The 20,951-nt window shown below is 40.3% G+C and overlaps 2 protein-coding genes across 2 annotated transcripts; both read right to left on the minus strand.

Annotated features, from left to right (window-relative positions):
• Positions 1–4,760: 4,760 nt before the first annotated feature.
• kcnk3b (potassium channel, subfamily K, member 3b) lies at positions 4,761–7,593 on the minus strand. The gene is made up of 2 exons (XM_076108421.1): positions 7,311–7,593; positions 4,761–5,629 (listed from the first exon to the last, which is right to left on the minus strand). Exons 1-2 carry the CDS (start codon positions 7,591–7,593, stop codon positions 4,761–4,763), a joined length of 1,152 nt encoding a protein of 383 aa, XP_075964536.1.
• Positions 7,594–8,858: 1,265 nt separating this feature from the next.
• LOC142967889 (ezrin-like) lies at positions 8,859–20,939 on the minus strand. The gene is made up of 13 exons (XM_076107498.1): positions 20,857–20,939; positions 19,128–19,211; positions 17,537–17,632; positions 16,478–16,752; positions 15,479–15,562; positions 15,056–15,202; positions 14,606–14,702; positions 14,004–14,167; positions 13,745–13,875; positions 12,546–12,706; positions 11,955–12,047; positions 10,494–10,772; positions 8,859–9,651 (listed from the first exon to the last, which is right to left on the minus strand). The coding sequence occupies exons 1-13, from the start codon at positions 20,866–20,868 to the stop codon at positions 9,487–9,489; spliced, it is 1,788 nt and encodes a 595-aa protein (XP_075963613.1). The 5' UTR covers positions 20,869–20,939; the 3' UTR covers positions 8,859–9,486.
• Between the last annotated feature and the right edge of the window lie 12 nt (positions 20,940–20,951).

The raw sequence follows: 20,951 nt of genomic DNA on the forward strand, positions 1-20,951 counted from the left end.
GGTGGACAGAAAAGCAGAAACACAATTACAAAGGCAATACAGTATCCATGTAGCAGCAATTTAAGCACCTAATGTCTATTTTTACTTCATAGAAATGGTGATTGAAGACATCAGTTAAAACTTATACATTTTGTTACCTAACAGCTCAATTTAAGTAGATCTCCGTTCAATATTCATTTAATTTGGTAAACTCTTATCCTTCATGTATGTTGACTTTGATTGTAGAAAAAAATTAACCAATTTCCATATTCTTTATACGATTATAACCAAAATACATTGTTCTTTTCAAAAAACGTATTGAAACTTCCTAGGGAATTATTTGGATATTATGCACCCGTAACATAAAGCATTAACATATAACCATGCTGAATCAACACCTTAACAAAAAAACAATATTAGAGGTGTTGTGGTGTCCTAATTAGAAACTATATATTAACAGCTTTTTCCATAACAGTATTTGCTGCCGTAAGTGTTTCTGCTATTTTGTCCACCCCCTGCTCGCTGTACCACATGGTGATATACCAAATATACATACTGACATAAACCATGACATAATGATACACCTCCATACTTTCGGCTCGTGACTAACCTGCTGTAGTTTGTCCGGAACTGGACTTCAGTCAGAAATCCGAGGGGGAAACCATCTGGACCAAACGGTTATTTCTATACATTCAGCAGGCTTTTCTCACACATCACAGGGGGATACACAGCATGAAGATGGTAAAATCACATGACTACATATTATATTTTACTTACACTGAATACAGAAATTCTCTGTAAATTATGATTTGTTTTAAAGGTGGTTATCCGGTGATCAGGACATCCAGTAAAACAACATTACAATTTTTGGATGAAATAGCCATGTCTTTAATGTTTTCTCTGGATGTTCTTTTCTATACTTGAGCAAAATAGTACAGTATTGTTTTGAATAAGATGTAGTGTTTATGATTTATCTTGCCACACACATTATTAGTCTGAACTCAGCACACATTTCTTAGCGAGTTAAGATAAATAAAAGAAGTTCATACAATTATGTCAAGTGCTCTGTGTACGTTAAAGTACTACTTTGCCCCCTGGCAACCTGAAACGTTATCTTTTCCAAGAAACCTGTTTGTGCTTGTGCAACATGACGTAGTTCTAAAACTAATATAGTACTTGCATAAAATATACAAAAAAATATAATGTATTTCTAAAAACAATGTAAAACAAAAAGCATCTAACTCAACCCATTTATGACCTTTGAGATGTATATGAGTTGTAAGCACCTCCTTGTTATCTTAGACTTGTATAGTTGCACTCTTCACACTTTTTATTGCAACTGTTGCACAGCAAATCTTATTTTTATGGTACTGCAATACTCACAGGACACGAATGCAGGACCTTTACTTGTAATAAAGTATTTTCACATTGCTGCACTGCTACTTTTACTGTGGTAAAGGCTCCTCTATGATGGATTTCTCACCGTAAATTTGTTGAACTGTAGTTAAAATATGATCAAATTCCTCGTAATAAAGGAACAAAAGTTTATCTTTTTTGACAAAAAATTGTCAGAAATCTCATTTGCACCTGCCAGAAATAAACTTAACGTAATGTCACGTCATGTCGCCTACAGACAAATATCACAACTTGACACCAAAATAGGCCCAGAAATACAACAATTGGTATTTGAGGGTGGATCTTTTTTTTCTCTTCCATCAATCGGAGAGACCAAGTCTATTGTGGCATAATTATCTGTGATTGACAACCAGTTTGTCAACCATTGTCAAAACACAGAAAACCTCTTGCCATCTGCCACTCCAAACTGCTCCCATAAGTAGTTTGCATCTGCGGATGGATCCAGATGTGATTTGTACAGCTCTGCACACTTCATGTCTGAATAGCTCATGTGTTATGTTCGACAGTCAAGACTTCTGTGACGCATCATCGTCCTCCAGCTCAAATGAGCAGAGTGGAAAAAACGGAAAATTCGTACACAAAACCAATGAATTACATTTTGTGACCCTTTCACGACCTGCCATGACACTGGGCTGGATAATTTGTGGTTTAAGTGGGAGCTTTGTGCAACCACTATCATTTGACAAACACCAGTTTATTCATCCATCCAGCACTTCAGTGCAGCTTCTCTGCTGGTTGCCTGCAACTGTATTCAGTTTGAATACAAATTAAAGAACTAGTTCAACATTTTGGTGGATATGCTCATGTCTGTATGCTAAATAAGAAGCTGGAGTCAGCAGCTGGTTAGCTTAGCTTAGCATAAAGACTGAAAACGGTGGAAAACATCTAGCCTGGCTCTGTCCAATCAAAGGTAAAAAACCGAGCCAGGCTAGATGTTTCCCCCTGTTTCCATTGTCTATGCTAGGCTAAGCTAACCAGCTACTGGCTCGCTCCAGGTAACTATCTAATAAGATATTTGCCGTAGAAAGTCAGAGTCAGGCTTGAGGAGGAACGGATACGGAGTTATGTAATTAGGATACAAAAAAGGTAACTGTATTCTGTAACAGTTATAGAAAAGAAAGTTTCTAAATATACCATTTAACAGAACGAACAATACACTACCTTATTTATGCGGACACATTACAACACTTTACGCCACAAGTCTCACACAATGGCCTCAAATGTTTGTGAAAAAATGCTTTAACGGAGTGGGTGGGTCCCAAAGGATATGAAAAGACAATACCCACCACAGCCACAGCCTGTTCACCCTGCTGCCGTCTGGCAAGAGATACAGAAGTATCAGCTGCCGTACCACCAGACGTCAGAGCAGCTTCTGAAGGCTGAGACTCCTAAATTCCTCCTCCTCCCTCCCTCATATATACTTTTGTTTTTGTGTGTTTGTCTTATGAAGCAATATGGGACTACTTACTGCATTTCGTTGCACAACCCTGTTGAGAATAAATGAGCCTTGTACCCGTGTGAATGTTGCCATTACTTTGTGTGTGAAGCAGAGAAGGGTACAGTACAATGAGAGTTATCTCAAAGCAGGATCGTTTGCACACTTTTCCAGTTCATCCAGATTGTTCTTGTTTGCCAAGAGGCATCCCAGCGTGAAAGGACTATTCGTAGGAAGCGAGTGAACCGCTTCAACCTTTTGGTCAAGCAAACATGATACAGGGCAAACGGGGAAATTAGCATGCAGGTTAATATAATTCAATGTAATTTACATGTGTGCTGCTGCTGCTCCGAGTTAAGATCCGGCAACACTAATGTGCCAAATGATTCGAGTCCTTGGATGATGAGAGCATTTTCACAGCTGGAAGGCAGAACTTGCACTGTACTGTGACCTGGTTCCCCTTATTCTGCTATGCATACAAAATAAGGGTGGAATTTAAGTATTCAAGTTACATTACTTTATGATACTTGCTTTAGGTCACAGACTACATTTTTTAGCATACAGACGTGAGAGTATTGATCTTCTCATCTGACAAGGAAGTAAATAAGCATGTTTCCCAAAATGTTGCACTGTTCCTTTAAACAATCAATATGCAGCATGTTAATATGTGAGTAGAGTTTTACCTTTGGTCAGAGCCAGGTTAGCTGGTTTCCCTGCTACCTGCTATTCTAAGCTAAGCTAATCACCTCCGAGCTCCAGACGCATATTTTCCAAAATGTTTAACTATTCCTTTAACAGTGTACTTCACAAGTACCTGGATGATTGTTGTGTATTTACTGCACTCTGGTTCCCGAAGGACTGATGGAAGCATCACAATAGAAACACCATGAAGCAGACCACTACCGGCTCCAAACTGACTTCTGAACCACCCGTCAGCTACAGGAGTGGACAAATTAACAGAAACACCAATGACCCTGCAGTGAATACCACGTTAGTCAAGATAACAGTTTTTGTTGAAACCGTCAGAGTTGTTGACTTAGCCCGATGATCTTCTTTAAGAGCTTAGTCGTGTTGTTAAACAAGTCCAGTTCAGTGCGTTTCAGTCAGTGACGGTGAGGATCTACTTGTGTTAATGCACTTTTACTACGTTAGGGATATGTCATCGTGATTTTTATTTTTTTATTTCCACGTTACATAACACTGCAGAGTTTATGACTGATGCTCCAGCAGTTTGGGTCGAGAGCTCTGAAAATCACACTAATAGAGGCGGCTACACAGAAGTAATGAGTCATATTGAGTTATCAGTGTGTGTGTGTGTGTGTGTGTGTGTGTGTGTGTGTGTGTCAGCTTTAGTACAGTTCTGACAATCACGATTTGTTTGAATAAGGTTTTAGGGCAACATGAGGCGACTAGAAACCAGAAAGTTGTCTGAAATTGTGCAGCCTCAGTCACAAATACGACGAAGGAAAACTATAACTTTAAGGAATAACCCCTGACTTAAATCAGCACCTCTGGAATGATTAACAAAAACACTAAATTGGAAGTTACTGCAGAGCTGAGCTGTTTTATCTCGCCATTTCGTTGTTAACTCGACCTGAACATCTTCCCAGCAGCACCTGCATTGAGAGCACCGCTCTGCTGTTCACCTTTGACATGTGCACAACCTCATGCACTGCAACGTGTTCAGATGACTTCTTACACAATTAGACCTCAAGTCAAAATATTGCATTTCTTAAAACACATTTTTGAGTAAGTCTTTGCTGTTTACAGTACTGTATGCTTTTCCCCTTCCGTGTGCCCTACTGTTTACTGGGATTATAGCACCACAAACATCTCAAACATGTCTATGTTGCGAGGACTGCCAAGTATCTGTTGTCCCCTCGGCACTATAGACGCACTGTGCTGTAGTAAAATGTGCTGCGCTGAAAGGCTAGACGGAGCTGCGTCTCTTGAACATCCTGAACGGGGAGAGAATGTGTAGGCCCGTTGTTATGGAGCTTATGCTCGAACACTGACGCGGACTGCAGACGCAGCCTGTTGAGCCGGTCTCCATGTAGTGAGGACAGTTACTGTAGGCATCAGAGAACGTCAGCTCCTGAGGGATCATGGTGGGTACGGAGCCCTGCAGCTTCTCCTTGCTGCGGTACCACAAGCAGGAGCATATAGTCTGGAAATGCAGCACCTCGGTGTAGACACCTTTTAAATCTTTAGCCTTGGCGGAGTCGTCTGCTACAGGTGTGGAGGAGGTCAAGGCTGAGACCGGCAGTAAGCGAGCCACCTCTCCTCTGGACATCAGGGCCCTCTGCTTGGCGTCCCTGCGCTCGTCCTCGGTGTTCATGGTCAGGAAGCGAAGCACCACCAGGTTCAGGAACGCTCCGACCACCGTCAGGCCCATCAGGATGTAGACAAAGCAGAAGGCCACGTACCGGGGGTCTTTCTGCAGCGTGTCGTCCCGCTGCAGAGCCACGTAGTCTCCGAACCCGATGGTGGTGAGCGTGATGAAGCAGTAGTAGAAGGCGTTGAGGAAGCTCCATCCCTCGCAGTGGGAGAACGCCACGGCCCCCACGCACAGCGTGCTCATGCAAGAGAAGAAGCCCACTGTCACCATGTTCGCCATGGAGACCTCGGTGTGACGCATCGCCAGGCACTTCTTGGCTTCGTGCAGCAGGTACCTGACGAACGTGTTGATCCGCTCGCCCAGGCTCTGGAACATGACCAGGGTGAGCGGGATCCCCAGGAGGGCGTAGAACATGCAGAACACCTTCCCCGAGTCGGTGCTGGGCGCCGCATGGCCGTAACCTGAGGGAGCAGACGTCAGAGTTTTACACCTCAGCACACGTGATGTTATGAGTTGTCTGAGCAGCTGTGATGCAGAGAGGCAGTTTGACCTCAAGCTCCTTTGATAAAAAGATTATTTCATCTTGACGTAATTCCACAGGAAACTAACACACACTCCCAGTTAATAAAATTGGTTGGTCACCTGGCATCAGATCAGCCAATATCTAAATTAAATTGCAATAGTCTGGTTTCAACCACTAGAGGGCAGTCACTACGGATATTAATAACACAATATGTAGATGTCAAGAACACTACTAAATACTACTAAATAATTGGTTTTCAGATGAAATAAATCTTTTGAGGGGGTTTAGTTACATTTTAAAGCCAATATAATAAGACAGAAAGAACAATACATGAAGGAATTTGAGTTTTTGTCTCACTCAAATTATATTCCTAGTATTTTATTTATTTAACAGCTTAATTGAGATACAATTTTTCTAGTAATGTATGTTTTTGAGGGTTTCTTTGTAAAGAAAGGCAGCAAAAACAATGAGTTACAAACAGCATTAGACAGATTAAACCAAATATTTTACAAAATAAAACAGAAATGTGATTCCAAAATCATGAAGGCAAATTTCTAATAGTCATGTGAATGATTTCATCCTAGAAACAGCATCAATGGTGCCTTAAAACAACCCAAGAGGTGTCTGACGATCATATTAAATAACTAAGGAGATAAAATCTACCAAAAATATGTTTAAACAGGATGTAAAAATGTGAAAAAAATGAGCATGTTGCAACACTTTTTTTGTTTGCTAGTGAAAAATGTATTAAAGGTGTTGGTTTGGCTCGCATGAAGGTAACAGTTTGTTTCTTCCATTTACCTGAAGGGTCTAAGGGAAGAGGGTGTCCTATGCTGATTGTAAAGTCCTTGAGGCAAATCTGTAATTTGTGATATTAGGCTATATATAACTATTAACTATCGTTATCTGGGTTTGGAAATAGTGGCACAATTTGAGAAATGGCTTAAAATTCTTTGTTGTCATGCAGCAAAAGAGTCTTTGTGGATTCTGTCAAAGTGACATTTTTTCTGAAGCTTAGCTCTATGACTCAAATGCAGTGGTGGAAAGGTCCTGCATTCAGAATTTAAATAGATTTAAATCGATTAAAATACAAAAGTACAAGCATCAAAAAAATATACTTAAAGTACCAAAAGTAATCATGATGCAGAATGGCTCATTTCAGAATAATGTATGTTATATTATTGGATTATAATTATCGATGCATGAATGTATAGATTACTTGTGAATGTGGAGCTATTTTTTAATTCTACAGCCTAAACTGCTGGCATTGTGAATTCCCAAGGAATCAATAAAGTCTTATCTTAACCTATAATAATATATCATAATTCATTTACTGATTATATTTTGTATTATTAGTCCCAATCTGCTAATAAACTATAGAATATGCCTCTGAATAGTGGAGTAGAAGTATAAAGTAGTAGAAAATGAAAATAGCCTTTTCAAGTAAAGTTGAGTAAATGTACCTCTACTCGTGTGTAATGTTTAATGATGTGCACGAGCTGAGACAGAGAGAGGGGGAGTATACTTCGGTATTCTTAAATCCCCGTCTCCGGCCCTGCACTGAGCATCTTTAAAACATGCTTTTAATTTGTGTGAATCGAGAAAAACTTCCGGCTCACCTATGGTCGTAATCACAGTGATGGCGAAGTAAAAAGACCCGGCGAATTTCCACTGGACCCCCGCCTTGTGCGGTTTGAGATGCAGTACGACGAGCTCCAGCTCCTCGAAGTTCTCTTTGGTCAAGTTGTACTTGCGCATGAGCTCGTGCTTCCTGGCGTCGAGCCTCCGCTTGTGACCCTTCTCCTGCTTCGACTCCAGGGTCTCGAAGACAGCCGCTCCCACCACCAGGTAGGTGAGGATGCTGACGATGAGCGCGAGAGTCCTGGCGTTCTGTCTCTTCATGGTAATCAAAGAGTTGCAGGTACAGGTAGGTGGGTGGGTGGGGGTGTGTGAGGGAGGGGAGGGGGGAAGACTCCTCTGCGACCTGCTCCTGATGGACTCCGGATCCAACAGAAGAGGGGGAATCTTTGGAGACGGAGCTGTTCTCTCAGCACCACCCACACATCACAGTTGGGTTGCTACTGTATTTGGACTATTTGTCACCGACTTATATTTAGATTCTGCAGAAAAGAAACACAAGGGGCAATCCCACACTGTCAGAGAGGTAGTGGCTCTAATCAACCGTTACACAAAACACACACACACACACACACACACACACACACACACAGTTCTTACCTGAGGCCAAAATAAACAAGTTGACTCCTCAGCAGAGCCTCCAACGAGCTCCTAACGTCGATACATATACCTTATGTGTGTCTGTGTGTGTGTGTGTGTGTGTGTGAGAGAGAGAGATTCACGTAAAACATTTGCCCAGTGGCTATTTACACAGAGTGGCTCTCCTGGCTTCACAAGTTGTCTAGCAACCCGAAAGACAACCTTCTTTCTTCCGTGAGTAAATATTTAAAAAAGCTACATCCTTTTTCCTTCTTCTTGCCTTCAGGTGAGCTGGCTGCAGGATTCTTCAGCTCAGACTTTAGTCACACACACAGAAAATGAAGGATTTAAAACTGTATCAGGGTTAGGGCATGGAAGAAGACATGATTTATGAGATGTTATACATGAAGTCAGAGACTTCACTGTTAATGCCGGTTTAATAGGATATTCCGCTTTAAATTGTAGCTGTAATTAGTGTTTTATTTTGACAAAAAACCCGGATGATGTCATAGTGATGTCATCAGGGTTATGGTTTAAGACTACACACATGTATTTAAAACTGAAAGTGTAGGCTAAGAAGGGGGGGGTCTGAGTTTGAAAGTTAGCGACTACACAAAAATATACAAAATGGCTTTATTACAATTAACTCAGATTATCTAGATACGGGAAGTCTCAAAGCAGAAGGTTGTTTAAATAGAAACATTATGGGATTAGATGATGTTGCTGTGTGTGTGGGGGGGGGGGGGGGGGGGGGGGGGATTTTCTTCTATCTCTGATGTGAAAATCATAAAACCATGTGAGATTGTAAGTGTATTGAAACTAGTTAAATACATTGTATTGTTATTTGGACACAGATGGAAACAGGTGCACGAGGAGCTGAAACTATTAACGGAAAAAAAGGTGACAAGAAAGAATCAACAACAATTTTTGATCATCGATAAATTGTTTTATGTCATTTATCGAGAAAAAATGCCATTCAGCATCTCAAATGTGAGGATTTGCTGTTTGACTCTCATTTATGTTTTTATAAATGGAATATGTTTGGGTTGGTTAAACAAGCAACATAATGACATGACATAATAATCAAAAAAAGAATCAATACAAGAATCAATAAGTGAAATTATTGTTAGTTCTGGTTTTACAAGTCACTGATTGCAATATGGGATGTTCATTGAATTAACCTAAATTTAACCTCTTCAGTTTGGTATAATAACAAAACTGAAAAGCCAAATTGCAATAAAGTTTTTGATCGTTTATCATATTTAATTTGTTCATACAGGATATCGGGAACACATCAGCTTTCTGATATGTTGTAATGGGACTAAACAGCACATTGGAGATGTTTGAGTGCTACAAAGAAAACAAAACACAACAGTGCTTGAAAGTTAAACCGACAAAATAAAACTCACGGAGGTACTCTCACGCAGATCAGCTTCACGCTTTTCTGGGTCTTTAAAATCAGGTGTGGCTGCAATTACATCACACTTAAGTTAAAGAAAGCATTGCTGAACGGGGGCGGGGGGGGGGGGGCCTTCATGAGGTATTTGGGCGAGCTCTTCATCAGGTCTCTGAGGTGTTCTACAAGGACTCAAACTCATCAATCCTCTGCTTGGTGTTGCCCATGCGGATCTGACGCAGGGTCTTGTACTTGTCGCGGCCAGCTCGGCGGTTCTCGGCGTGGAGGAGGTCGTTCTGGGTCTTCTTGTTGTCGTCTCGGGCTTCTGCCAGCTCTGAGCTCAGGGCCTGTGGACGGAGGACATTTCACTCATTAAACCAGAGAGTTTTACACTGTATCCACTTCACCAGATCAAATCTAAATGTGATATATTCTCACATTGGTACATTTCATCCGATTGTTTCAACGTACTTCACAAGACTTGAACTTGTGCTGTCGTTTACTTGAACTACTTTTCTATCAGTTATTGATTTCCTCAAATGTCCCACAATCAATTTGTCAGAAAGACTTGCTCGTTTTCCAGAGAAAAAGCTTCCTCTTGTAATTCTTTACTTGATACTCAACTCATGTCTGGTGGCTTCCTGATCGACTGACAGACTAATGTCTCTTTGTGTGGTTGTTGATTACGGTGAAACATTTTTTCCTGTCAGATTTTAGACCACTGAAAACATTTTGAAGTTACAATCTGGAAGATCTCTGTTCGTCACTACGCTCCATTCACAAACACAATCATTTCCCCTCACAGAACATGGCCACTTCACAAAACCTGAACCCACCCTTTCAGTTATTTTGTAACATGACTCAGCTAGTCGTGTTAACGACTGAGTGGGTGCTTCCGTTTGAAAAACCCAGAAAAGAGAGCAGATGGACCCACCCTTTAACTGTGGATGATAAATAAATGTTCTCTTTTGTGGGGTAGGGGATTGTGTCAATTCTTGTCTTATTTTTTGATCATCATGTATTTTGCAAATCAAATCAAATCTAATGTAATATGAGTTCTAGTGTATATTCGAATGGAAGTATATAGAACAATTCACTTGAACTGTGGTTGATCAGGTTTTTATGCAAACTTTTATGCTACTTCAGTAGCTTGCTTTAGGTGGGTTGTATGCTGGGACCCTGAACTCACCAACAGCTGTTTCTGCAGGCGCTGGTTCTTCTCGGCCTCGGTAAGTCGCTCCTCCTCCTGGCGGTGGTCGTTGATGTCCTGCGTCTGCAGCTCGGCGCTGCAGGTGCTGTTCTCTTCGCTGTGCTCGTGGTCGCTCTCGCTGTCCGAGGAGGAGGAGGAGGAGGAGGATGAGGAAGCAGGAGCCTCAACAGGAGCTTGAACAGGAGTTGAGATACTAGAACTCCTCACATTGTGCAGCTCCTCCTTTGTCTTCATCAGATTCTCCTCCACTTCCATAACCTGGGACGAAGAGGAGAGGTTTTGTTTAGTTTATTTGACAGGGACAGAACAAAACAGTGTTAATGAACCAGAGTTAGCCTGAAAGCACATTTGTCACTGGACAGATAAAGATAGATACATTAAAAAGGATATCAGCGTCTTTCACTGTGTTATAGTACAACATCGGATCTAAACATACAGACTATGAAGTAATGGCATGTATTGCGTATCAGTATGTCTGTGACCAGTTTATGGTCAAATGAAACTAGCAGGCAGAGCTGGACTCTGATCTCAGGTCTTAATTTCGCTTTTGAAAAACTGGTTTATGACGACTTGACTTTATCTTTTTCACGAATGGATGTTGGTTTTATTCATTTATTCAAGGATTCTAAGCTTCATTTGCCAAGTAAGATATTTGACGAAACGCAACGCGAAAATATAAATATAGGGTGTAAAATCTTGCATGTAAGTAAGTTCAAATATGAAACATACAGGGCAGTGCATGGGATTGTTAGCTGGTTAATTCATATGCATGTATATTTTTCTTCCAATATCACAAGCTATTAACGGGTCTTTCCCTTTAGAAAACTGAGTGTAAATGGCCTCCAGCCTTTATTGATGGGTCGGTCAATATCAATGTATTAATTAACTGGATGATAAGCTGTCACAATAACATTTCTGGAGAGCAGTATACAAACATTTCATAACAGGTTTATAGCACACTATGAGGTAATTGTACACAACTATAAGGGCATTTTAAGTGTTTTGTAATGTACATTATTTTGAGCCATTTTAAGACATATCTTGTTCTATTGTTGTATTTATTACAACTGTGTAGATTGACATTTATTATCTTTTCATACACCAGCATCCATTTGCAGTAATTAACACTTATATCTGCGTACCAAAACATTAAAGTGTGTTCTTAAACATTTCATAAGTATTTATATACTGCTCATAAATGCTTAAAATGAAGTGTTGCCCAATTTGCTCCGGTCTTAAACACATCCCAGATAGCCGGTGAACTAAATATAAATTAATCCATTTTTGTTCTAACAACACGGAAGATATAGAGAAAAGAAAATGCGTGATCGCAGAAAAAAAACACCAACTGAAAAGTTGATGAGCGGGAAAGAGAATGTTATGACATATTCCTGGTAATACCGTACAGGTAGATCTTTTGATCAGATTTTGAAATGTCACCTTGATGTGCCATGACTCAGCCTCTTCCTCCTTGACTCTCTTGATCTCCTCCAGCAGAGTGATCTTGGCGCTGTACTCGGCCAGATCTGCAGACTGAGGGGGGGGGGGCACAAACCGACAGTGTCGTTAAAAAGCCAGAGAATAGACACTCGGCTATCTGAACACGGTGTCATTTTATGAATGGATGAACAAAACCAAACAACCCACGATTAAATAAATGTAGTGCTTCTCATTCCAGTGCGTTTACCTGAAGGCAATTTACAAATGAAGACTTCACATTTAACTTCCAATAAGCTCAGAAAATGTCATAAAAACATAAAAGTATCCTTGTTTTGCTCAGTGACATCATGGATATTTGAATAAGGAGTTTTAAAGTGAGAAAGAGTCTAAAAGAACTTTCTCATGCTGCAAGAGAAACTAAATCCCAGACAAATCCCCCAAACTAAAAGAACGCATTAGTTCAAACTGCAACCAAAACAGTTAATATGTGTTTATCCTGAATGTAGGAGCTTTGTGTGTGTAATGAGTGTTTTTCTATCACGACTTTTTCTCACGTGAAAGATTTGAGTGCTTCTTGCACCGTGTACTCACCAGCTGCTCCTGGCTCTTTATCTGGTCCTCAGCTTGCCTGACCAGCTCCTCCTTGGCTATTACGGCCTCCATCCTCTCAGCCTCCAGCCGGGCCGCCTCCTGCTCCGCCCTCCTCCTCTCCTCCTCCAGCCTCATGGCCCTGTCCAGCTGCTCCTGAAGCTCTGCAGGACAAAGTCAGTGAAATTATTCTACAGGGTGAACTCTTTACTGCATTCTGCTGCAATTATAAATCATTTGTTTTACTTGAGGTGGTGGTTCCTGTTCTTTGTGGCTTATAAACCCTAAATATGCAGCATTTTGAATGTAGGTGATGTAGTTTCTGATGTATTTGATGATGAATATGACACAGTGTCTATAAATACCATATAAGTTGATAATAATAAGTATGGCTTTTGTATTATTGTTTTTATGTACTTTTTCTATGTATTTTATTGCATTGCTAATTGTTTGTGGATGTTTGATCACTCTGCTTTTTTTGGATGAACCACACCTGCCGGCACAGAGCTTGTTAGCTTATTGGTGTACATGATGTAGAGATACGAGTGTGTGAAAGGTGGGAACCACAAACTTTCTGACCTGACGAAGATCAAAGTAGAATTGAAACGTAGTCATTTATAAATCTTTGGTGCACGGAGTAGAGTGCAGACGTTGCCTTTTTTTCTGATTCTTGTTCTGACAGGCTTTTATCTGCGTGATGTGCGTTTAATTCATCTTCAACACCCAGGTTGGGAACTTCTGATTTGATGCATATGAGCAAAAGTGTTTCCCAAATCAGACCATCCCGCAGCCTGGGACTTGTTCTTTGTGCTTTGCATGTTGTCGCACCATTTTCTAGTGCAGGAAGCTGCATTCTTATTTGTTTTACGAAAATACTCGGTTATTTCTTGCTCAGAAATCAGCTGCAATCATTGTTTCAAAGCCATTCGATGCAAATTTAGGGAACTTTCAAAGACAAGTCGGCCCTGTTAATCTCTGGCTCAAGTATTTGTAAGCAAATACAAACATATTCACTTCACTGTTAACCTTTTTAATATAAAGATGTATTTCAGTAAACAGAAGAGGGCGGTAAAGCCTTGCTACTTATTTAAGTTTGAAACGTGTAAGACAACACAACATAACTTATACTGTTGATTAACTTCAGTAGCGTAATATGACCAGTATGGTCCATAAGGAGTCCGAGTTGAGCTTCTCCGTCTCACCTCTCTCTGCTCTCTTGGTTGTCTCTTCAAACTGGTAGAGCTTCATCATCAGCGCCTGCTTCTCTCTCTCCATCTCGTCCTTCTCTTTCTCCATGGTCGCCCTCTTCTTCTTCTCACTCTCCAGCTGATCCCTGCAGAACACAAGAACAAAAGACTGATCATACATATTAATCACGGCCTGAAGATTCAAATCCTAATGCTGAGAGACCATGACAGCAACACGTGTGACTTTAAAACTTTTAAAACCCCTCCCCCTTACCTCTCCATCTTCTTGTGCAGCCTCTCCTCTTTGGCCTGAGCCTTCATCTGCTGAACCTCGATGGTGTCGGTCTTGCGGCGGCGCATGTACAGCTCATGGTTGCCAATGCACAGCTGCAGGATGCGCTTGTTGACTCGCAGTCGTGGAGCGTAGAATAGAAAATCCTTTAGAAATGAACAAAGTGTCAGGGTTCGTCTGTATAGTTGTGGTTCCATTTTCTTAACCTCTAACTAAAATGTAGTATATCCAACTTATTTGACAAATAAACGTCCTCAAGGTTTATGTTTGATTTCCTATATATCAAGGATGTAATTATGAAAGGAAACGGTAAAAAGCTTTTCTTTTGTAAGAATGTTTGAATTGAACTTTAAGTGTGTCAGAGTCTCTTTGCACAGATACCTAAAAACATGTACATACAAATGTACCTACAATTGTTGCATATGGGCTTTTTCAATACAATTTGTACAACTTTAATCCCGTTCTTTTTCTGTAAATGTGCACCACATTACTGCTGCTTCATGGTGCAAATCTGCAACATATCTTTACACATTTTTACATACACATGATATGCTACGGAGGACTAAGACTCGTTACATACTTACAGGAGCTTTCTTATCTATGGGCTTGATGACGAATTTCTTTTCGTTAAAAGAAATGTTTCTTATTTCACTCCAGGGGAATCCAATCTTTGGAGTAAGTCTAGAGGACGAAGACAAATCAGACAAACTCAACAGGATGTTTAAAACGTTGGTTTGGGCTTACAGAATATTCACAGGCGGAAAAGTCTTTGCACGTAACATACTGACAACAGTGTTCATGTTGTAGTGGAATCAAGAGAATTCGGTCAATGGCCATTCGGTCAAACGTTATTTAAAACTTGACCGACTGGAAAGGGATAGCAGAGGTCGATGACTGCTCGTGTGTTGCCCTCCCGTCTGCAACTCTTTGTCATCAAATCAATAAACACTACACTTATGATGTTAGGAGATACGTTGAGAAGTAAGTTCTGTGCGGCAAAACCAGTGAATCAAGTCACTGATTTGTTGACTCACTTGTCGTCCTTCTCATAGATGTTCAGTCCCAGAGCGTCGACTCCCAGCCACAGGTCTGAGCCCTTCTTGTTCTTGATCTCAAAGTAGTTGACGCCGTACATTTCCAGGTCCTGAGCGATCTTCAGGTACTCAATCATGGACTCTTCCCTGTTCAGGGTGAACAGACGGATGAAAACATGGAACAACACACACTGATTTCATCAGTTTATGGTAGCATTTCCTTTTTAATTAAAGCATTTATCTTTTACTCAAACAGGTGAGATGAAAGAGTTGATTCTTTTGAGTTTCATAGACTAACACAATAAGTAGGGTTGGCTTCCATTTCCAGCTCCATTTAGGTTCAAAGTTGGTAAAATACACAAACTTGTTTAAAAATGTATTATCGAATATTTTCAGTTTAACATCAGTGAATTTATCACTTACTTCAGCATCGATCTGTGCTCCTCGTGCCAAACCTGGATCCTCTCCTCCCACTGCTCCTTGGACAGCTTGTGTTGTTCCAGCACTCTGAGGGGAGAGACCGGTTATCAGCAACCCACTGGTGAACATGTAAACAGTCTGTGTATACCTACACAGCTAAATCAAACGCATGCTGCATTGTCTTGTCTTGTTATATCTATCGTTGGCGATTGCGAGTGTGTAATAGTACACAGGTTCATATTTGAGCCATTGAGGGAGCTATTCAGCTGGAGGATTTACATTATTTTCCAATTTATGGAAAGTAAATTCACAGTAAATGGTAAAGTTCCTTTTCTTTGTTGGTTAACCCTGTTTAAGTCAGTTAAAGCAATATATTTATCATTCTTTGCCCACAGAAATCAAAGCAAAGCACATATTTAGACACTTAAACAAGTTGCTTCTCCGACAATAGAACAGTCCTTTCATACATTGGTGCTTCATTAACTCATTTCACGTATAGTTACTGTCTGGAGAGCAGGGCTTCCACCAAGTCGTTTTTCTCATCATCTATCACATTAGCTATATAAACATGTCAAACACATCCTGTTTGCTGTTAGTATACGAGTAACCGCTTTATAACAGACTATTAAAGACTTAATAGTATCTGCCTCGCATATTGTTTAACACTTGGCCTGTTTCCAAAACAGTACAATCTGTCTTTTGACTTGAAGAAAACATGATTTGTTTCATTTAAATAAAATTGTGTTCTTCTGGGAGTATTTTACTGGGAGGTTCTTGACCTTTTCCATTACCTGCTATCTCTACTATCCACCTCTTCGTGGATCAATCTTGAACGCCTCTGAACAGCGTTATTACTTTCTATATTAACTTATCAATACGTTTATTATCAATTACACAGATAATTAACACTTTCAAGGATTGAAAAGTTGTACTTGACAGGTGATCTCAGGCAGTGAAGTAGACACCAGAGATCACACAGAGCTCATACATTCTCACACTCACCTCTTGGGCAGCAGGCGCTCGGAGGACAGGTAGCCGGGCTTAAGCGCCGACTTGTCCTGCTCTCCGTACTTGGACTGGACGGCGTAAGAGGCCAGCAGCACAGCGGACTCTGGAGGGCAGTAGATCTCCTCCCCCAGAACGTCCTCCTTCACCTGCAAGAAGAAAAGCCTGCGGGTGACGTCCTGGATCAGCTCCTCGGTCACGTCCTCTGGGTAAAACTTGGCCCTCAGCTTGAACAGCAGGGGAGTCTCCTTCCTCACATCCTGGACCATCACCTGAGCAGAGCACATGTCATAAAGGAGTAAGGCAAGGTGTTGGAACAAAGTAGAGTAGAGAAGGAAAAGAGTGAAGCAGTGTTCCATTACAGTCTGACGGAGTACAGTAGAAAAGACAATAGAGTGTGAACATATAGAGTAGAATACAGTACAATGGAGTGTAATAGGATACAGTAGAACAGAAGCAGGATAGAGTAGAATAAAGTTAAATATAGAAGTTTTGACCGAACAGAGTGAGAGAAAGTTTGTTAACTTATATTAATAATTAGTAAATTAAGATAGAAAGAATATCTTGGAGTAATAAAAAGTAGTTTCCCAATCATGGGTACTTGCAGGAGTAAGTAAATATGTAATCCCACATGTTTGTGTTTAGGTTGAAAAGAAGCACACAAAATAGGTTTATAGCCAACACACTACCAGCTACAACAAGAGGACTGTAGAAGACACACGTCCCACCAACCTGAGTCCGTTGTAACACCTGAACATCACATGCTGAACATGAACAATTCCAGGATCACTGTGTCTTCTATGAAAGTAAATTGTTACAATATATTAAAAGTATTTAAGTAATAGTATTAAATACCTTCCCGTTTAAAATCCATTCAAATTAGCACATTTGGTGTTGATTAAGGGTAAACTGCGAACCAATGCAGTAGAGTAGAACAGAAGAAGAACTGCAAGAAGAGCAGCAGAGAAACAGCAGGTCAACAGAACAGGATGATGAACAAGAGCAACACAATGTGTCAGTTATCATCACTCTGACTCAGTGAAATCACAGATTCACCTTCTTTTCAGAGTTCAGCCAGGTGATGAATCCTTTGGAGTCGATAAACTGAAGCCCAAAGTACCAAATCTCACGCAGTCCGATGGTCCTGGCAACCTGAGAGAGAGAGAGAGAGAGAGAGAGAGAGACACACAGAGAGAGAGAGAGAGAGACACAGAGACAGAGACAGAGAGAGAGAGAGAGAGAGAGAGAGAGAGAGAGAGAGAGACTTCACTTCTTATTTTCTTCATTCTTCACACTTCTGCTCCTGAAGAAACAACCTTTGGTTTTAGGATTATGCACAGACTATAAATCAGTCTCACTTATGATAATGTCACTGTGAACAACTGCAACAGCAGCTGAGGTGGTGAATATACTTTAAAGCCTCGGGGACCCCTTCATCACCGAGCTGCCCGTCAAGTACAAAGGTTTAAGTCGTCACACAGAGAGCTCCGGGGAATACTGTCGTACTGTTGGGCGGTGAGGTCACCTTTCAGTACAAGTTATTCATCATGTATGGGTGAGTGTTAACCATTGTGTGAGTGTTTTAACTTTTACAACAGTGTGTGGAAGGATTTCATGAGACAGATTGCTTGAAGAATCTGTCTTATCTTAAGTTTACAACATGACTTTGACAGAAAGTCAACATATTTGGAGAATTGCAGCTTTAACTTGACAACAGAAGTGTATAATTAGCTGCACGTTCTGTCCTCTTCTTCTAAACATAAAATGCATTTTATTCAAATTGTTTCACCTCTGATATAATTCATTACAATTAAGTTTTTTTTACCAATAGGATACATTTAAATGCAGTATTATCAATGAATAATTCAAATAATAGGAGTATCTGGAAAAGCCTGGGAGTGCTACCTTTTACTTGATTTAAAGATCTGACTCCTAATTGCTCTTTCATAAGATATCACAAGTGGAGGAAAGTAACTGAGCACATTTACTCAAGTACTGTACTTATTTGAGGTACTTAAAAAAACTTTCATTTTTATGCTGCTTTATACTTATTCCAGCACATTTCAGAGGGAAATATTGTGCTTTTTACTGCCTTTGGCCGACAGCTGTTACTTTGCTGATGGAGATTTTACATTGAAAACATCTGATTATCTCATAAAAAGCACATTTGTAATGGATTAAACAACCCAACGGTATTAAGCTACTTCCATATTAATTCAGGAGTAACAATAATCCAATAATATTATAACAGTGTAGTGATTATAGGGGCCATTTTTGTGCATAACAAATACTTTCCTTTTTTATATTTTTAGTATATTTTGCTGATAATACTTCTGTGTAAATAAGATTTTGAATCCAGCACTTTTACTTGTCGGCAATTTTTTTCTACACTGTTGTATTTCTACAAAATATCTGAATACTTCTTCCTCTACTGAAAACAACAGCATCAAGTCGGGTCTACTGACCGACTTACTACAATCAAATACTTTGCCAAAAATGTTTATGGCTAGACATGAACAGAACTTCCGGTGCAGCTGTACTCTCTGTGCTCAAGAAAGCTGAAACCACTGAGTTGAAGTTCCCAACTAAGACAACAATGATCCCATGAATCTGCGTCCTGGTGCTTTTCATACAGTAACATACGGACCTGGTCAAAGAGCTGCTTCCCTGTGGTGTTGGGGTGGAAGGAGAACTCCAGCTCTGCGTCCATGGTGGTGACGCGAACGTTGACCTGAAGCAAAAAAAGATCAGTGAGTCTCGTGACGACACGGATATTGGTTTGGATACATAACTCTTCTCATTCACGTTCATTTCGAGCATTTATCTGTTTTCACTGATATGTATCGGAATCCATCAATCCTGCATCTCCCATACCTTTTCAGCATGCCCGATTTAGCAGAAATATTGCTTTTTATTTCGGGCACATTTGACGGTTACATTATGAAACAACTTTTTCAAAGTAAAAAACTTAAATAATAGAGTCAGTTGTGAAAGCTGAGCTGTGAAAAGGATTGTTCATAAACCATAATTGCTCACTATCTCATCAGACTTTGGACTACCTTTGCGAGGTGCCACAAGGTTGAACATACGCAGATTAAAATATCAAAATACTCCGTTTGCCAAGTTGCCTTTAGACTTTACCATTGTTAGTAAGATCAACCTGTTTTATAACAACAGCAATTAAACTGCCACATAAATCTGACTTTTAATTGTTTCTAGAATTAATAATTAAGTATTATTCTCAATATTTTCCACAAAAGCCCAATAAACTTTGAATAAAAATTGCATGACCCTGGCCTGCAGACCAGATTGGGCTTGTAGCAGTTACACAATCATTTTATGAAGTTTCACGAGAGCACACCCTGGGTGTCATAAAGATAAACCCACTGAAACTTAGGCAACAAGAACTGGAGCATCTATTTATGAAACCTCCACCATGTTTCTCAACTGTTTCCACTTTCCATGATCACAAGCGTAAGATAACTTCTTAACTCCACGACGTCCTGCTGATGCATTGCTTCCACTTTGAGGTTCAAACTTTGGAGGCTTTTTATGTTTAGTTTATATATTTCTTAAATCTAAGACAGAGTTCAACTCTTGAGTCACGTCTTCAGCATTTTCCAGAACACAAGCGATACCTGCCACCATGACTCATAATGTTTGAACTCAAGTTAGCTTAACATCAGTGAAATCATGGAGGCAGATGTCAGCATGACCTCTTAAGAGGGGCTTTCTCCTTGGAGAGTCAATATAAGCAGCGCTGCAGTCGTAATGCACAATCCGGCCTTTCTTATCAGTTCTCCTACAGACTGATGCTGAATACTTAAGTACATCTAACTGGGAGAATTAGGGACTTATAGCAAATAAATGCATAAGGGCTTCTTTTGTTTAGGATGGAAAATAGATTATTGATGACTGTCTTATAAAATCAAGGCAGTTAAACCATACAGTCATGAGTTGTTGGTGAAAGTTACTCTTGACATTTACAAAATCACTTTGGTCGTTCATGCACGACCACACAGACAAAATGCGGCACTGTTCCAGCCATGAAGTAGCATTTCAGTGACATTGTTTCTGCCAGGAATGTGTGCAGCATGGGTCAAACTCTACATTTGGTTAATGAGTAAATGCCAAGAAGAACAGGTGCCTCTTAGAAACAACTCACAAGCTTGAACATAGAAAATGATCTGTAATTAAAACGGTAAAAAATAAATATGGTTGACCCTTAAATTTGTTTTTTTAAAAGGTGTTTCTCCTGCAGTATTTAGACAGATGAATTTATAAAAACATCACCCCCCCCCCCTTTCAAACTTAAACCAGGAAGAGACATTTCAGTGACGCATTTAATCTTTTCACCAAAATCATGAGAGTCTTACTGTTTTGGGCATCTTGGCTCTGGTTGGGGGACGAGGTCCAGCAGAAGAAAGTGTTTCCCAGGTAGACTGAGGCTGCAGTGGTCGACTCCCAGCAG

Source organism: Anarhichas minor, unplaced genomic scaffold (genome assembly GCF_050575085.1).
Source record: "Anarhichas minor isolate MPS153535 unplaced genomic scaffold, ASM5057508v1 ptg000040l, whole genome shotgun sequence".
NCBI classification, from domain to species: Eukaryota; Metazoa; Chordata; class Actinopteri; order Perciformes; family Anarhichadidae; genus Anarhichas; species Anarhichas minor.